Below are 3,485 nucleotides of genomic sequence, written 5' to 3'. Positions count from 1 at the left end.
TTTAGGCTTGCGGCGACTTCGTGACACAACACGGGTGTTCGCTCTCGGTCTGATATGGATGCTGTTTTCAGGAAGCTCTCTATGGAAGTCTTGGATCCAAGTTTATCTTCTGCGAAATAGCTCTTTTTGGGATGTGAAGGAGAACTCTCAGGGGTCCTAGATTTGGAGGAAACTACTGAAGCTTCGAGGAGTTGCTTATCAGTTTCTCAGTCACGAGGTACACAATGGTGAGTCGGTTTTCTTTTGGTTTGACAATTGGATGAAGGAAGGGAAACTTATTGAAATCACAGGTGAGCAAGGTACTCGCTACCTAGGGATATTACGTCAAGCAAAGGTTTGTGACGTGGTTGATGGTACTCACTGGAGACTTGGTGGGGGGCGTTGCCGCATTTTTCAGAATCTTATACAGAGGATTAATGATCAACCTATTCCTTTGGCTGATTCCGGTCCCGATATCGTTATGTGGAAACATGGCCATGATGATTACCAGACATCTTTTTCGGCAGGCAAAACTTGGGAACAAATAAGAGATCGAAGAGAGAAGGTTGACTGGTGTTCTATAATCTGGTTTACGCAAGCTGTCCCAAGATATTCTTTTATCACCTGGCTTACGATCATGAATCGTTTGTCAACTGGAGACCGTATGAGGAACTGGGGAGTGCAACAGGAGTGTTTACTGTGTGGGGAAAAGAATGAAACCAGGGACCATCTCTTTTTTGCTTGTCCTTTTAGCTACATAGTTTGGATTACTGTGACAGGAAGGCTTCTCGGCAGACGTGTCACACCAGACTGGCAGGACACTGTTACGAGGTTAAGGTATGATCGCGGGGCTAAAATGGATAAAATTTTGGGGAGAATGGTTTTCCAAATGACGGTTTACCATATTTGGCGAGAGAGAAATGCGCGAAGGCATGAGAAACCCTGAACACAGATGGAGAAACTGGCTCATCAGATTGATAAGACTACGAGGAATAGAATCTCATCTTTGGGATACAAGCATGACAGCAAACTTGAAGGTCTAAGGAGGAGATGGTTTGAAGTCACAATGTGATTTTCTTACAGATTATAAGGCTAGATAGAGTTACCACAAAACTATTTTTTTCTATTTTTTTCTTTTTCATCTTTGATTATCACAAAGTTTAGGTAGAACTTAGTTTATACCTCATGTAAATGCCTACTTTTTTGCCAATATCAATAAATTTGAAATTTCATCAAAAAAAAAAAACTTTTTACTTTTGTTATTAATAATTATAGTAATCTTAACATTTAAATAAAATAGAAAAGGTAATAAATTTAAAAATTAGCGCACTGAAAATATTTTTAATGTTTTAGTAATCTTATTTAACTCATATAAAATAAAATCCACAAAATTTTGTAGCAACATATATATAATAAAGCTTTTAGATAAAACCCAAATAAAATGAAAACTGAAGGTATTTAAATCAAAATTAACATAATTTAATATAATAATTAATTTTAATAAATTAAACAATAAAAATAAGAACATTAAATTGATACCATGCTGATATTTGAGTCGAACTTCCGACAAATTGAAAAAGTAATAGGAAAAAACCTAGACCTAATATTAGGAAAGAACTTAAGGTGTGATTGTTAATGGTTGTATGTGATGTCTACATATCCATTTATTTCTTTTTTTTTTTGATCAACTAAAACTTTCATAAATGGGAAATATAGAAACCTAGGCTCAGGCCCAAGAGGAGTCCAAATTACAGAGTGTGGCTTTTGCGATAGAATCTGCAAGCCCATTTGACTCCCTTGGAATGAACGAAAAAAAAACAGAAAGAGAAAGACGAGGGATAGGGCTTCGATATCCAGAAGAACTCCGTGAAGATTCTTTGGTTTGGTGATCGAAGCGATGGCTTTGGCAAGCCCTAGTGAGTCTGAACGAAGCCAGATCTTTGTGACGCCAAGATGAATGGTGTGTGATAGTGCTGCTCGAATCGCTAAGGCTTCCGCGGCGATAGCTGATTGAACATGCGTCTGGAATTGCGATCGTTGGAGTGTTGAGGTGTCTTGATTCGAGAGAATCCATCCAAGGCCTGCTTCTCTGGAGATCGGGTTCCAAGCTGCGTCTGTGTTACACGTGGTTGTCTCCTCGGGCATGGATGGTAGCAAAGGTAAAGTTGGTACCTTTGTGTTGTTGTTTGATGCATCGGAGTCCAATTGGGCTGCAGACCATTCCTTTGCTCCCCCAAGAGCTTTTATGGCAACCTCTAATTGTGAGATGTGTCTTGATTCAAACAGGAAGTGATTTCGTGTTGTCCACAGCGACCATACAACCCAGTAGAAGATGTTCTCTGAGTAACCTGTCGGTGGTAGGCATACCCAGCTTGTCGACGCTTCAAGGACGGAGTAGAAGGATGCGCAGTGTATGGAGTTAAAAGGTATCTTGAGAGGGATCAAATTCCAGACCTGAACCGCAAAGGGGCAGTGGAGAAAGAGATGTTCAGTTGTCTCTGTTGCTCCACAATGTATGCAAGTAGAGTTGTGAACAACTCCCCTTCTCTCCAAGTTTACTCCCATAGGAAGAGCTTCATGGAGAATTTTCCAAGTTAGTAGTTTGAGTTTTGGGGAGTATCCAACATTCCAAACATACTTTTTCCAGTTGACTGAAGCTAGTGCTGCTGGTTGAGTAACTACTTGGAGGGCAGCTGCTGATGCCGCTGCATATCCCGACTTCGCAGAATATGATCCCGACGCCACAGGGTACCAGATGTACGAATCATTTGCTCCAGTTAAGCTTGGTCTTAGGGTCATGATCTCCTCAGCTAAAGCAGGTAGGATCTTTTTGATTCTTGCCAAATTCCACTTCCCTGTTCCTATCAAGATAAGATCAGACACATATAAATCGCTTTCATCTTCTTTAACAGGACTGGAGGGAAGCATAGCATGATCAGTAGAGATCCAGAGTTCACCCCATATCGTAGTCGAGGAGCCATTCCCTATAACCTTGCCCAGATGCTCAACAAGTAAGTCTCTGCCAGCTAATATTCCTCTCCAACCATGAGACGATGTGTTAAGTGCTTCTACTCTAAGGAGTTTATCATTTTGGCAGTATTTACCAAGTAGCACTCTCGCTAGTAAGCAATCAGGGTTAGTTAGCATTCTCCATGAGTTCTTAGCTAGTAGGGCTTTGTTGAATCACTGAATGTCTTTTAACCCCAAGCCCCCCGCACTTTTAGGTTGAGTTAATTTTTCCCACGAGACCCAACACATTTTCTTCTTACCATCATTTGAGTCTCACCAGAATCGAGTGACAACTGACTGAATCTTTTTGCAGATGCTGACTGGTAGTTCGAAGCATGACATTGGGAAGGTGGGGATTGCCGAGAGAACATACTGGAGGAGCACTAGTTTCCCTGCTGTTGATAGTTGATGTGAGGACCAAGAGAGTGCCCGTTGCTGGATTTTGTCTACTATAGAAGCAAACAGATCCTTCTTGCGACGTCTGAAGTGTTCCGGTT

General features: G+C 41.1%; 2 protein-coding genes across 2 annotated transcripts; one reads left to right on the top strand and one right to left on the bottom strand.

The window, feature by feature from the left end:
• The first annotated feature begins 259 nt into the window (after positions 1 to 259).
• LOC125587229 lies at positions 260 to 925 on the top strand. The gene has a single exon (XM_048757438.1). The coding sequence runs from the start codon at positions 260 to 262 to the stop codon at positions 923 to 925; it is 666 nt and encodes a 221-aa protein (XP_048613395.1).
• Positions 926 to 1,727: 802 nt separating this feature from the next.
• LOC125587228 lies at positions 1,728 to 3,126 on the bottom strand. Its single transcript, XM_048757437.1, has 2 exons — positions 1,843 to 3,126; positions 1,728 to 1,775 (listed from the first exon to the last, which is right to left on the bottom strand). Exons 1-2 carry the CDS (start codon positions 3,124 to 3,126, stop codon positions 1,728 to 1,730), a joined length of 1,332 nt encoding a protein of 443 aa, XP_048613394.1.
• Positions 3,127 to 3,485: the final 359 nt, after the last annotated feature.

The sequence above is a fragment of the Brassica napus genome, chromosome C5, assembly GCF_020379485.1.
Source record: "Brassica napus cultivar Da-Ae chromosome C5, Da-Ae, whole genome shotgun sequence".
Classification (NCBI taxonomy): domain Eukaryota; kingdom Viridiplantae; phylum Streptophyta; class Magnoliopsida; order Brassicales; family Brassicaceae; genus Brassica; species Brassica napus.
The sequence above is the reverse complement of the archived record's forward strand: the minus strand, read 5'-3'. Positions and strand labels throughout refer to the sequence as shown.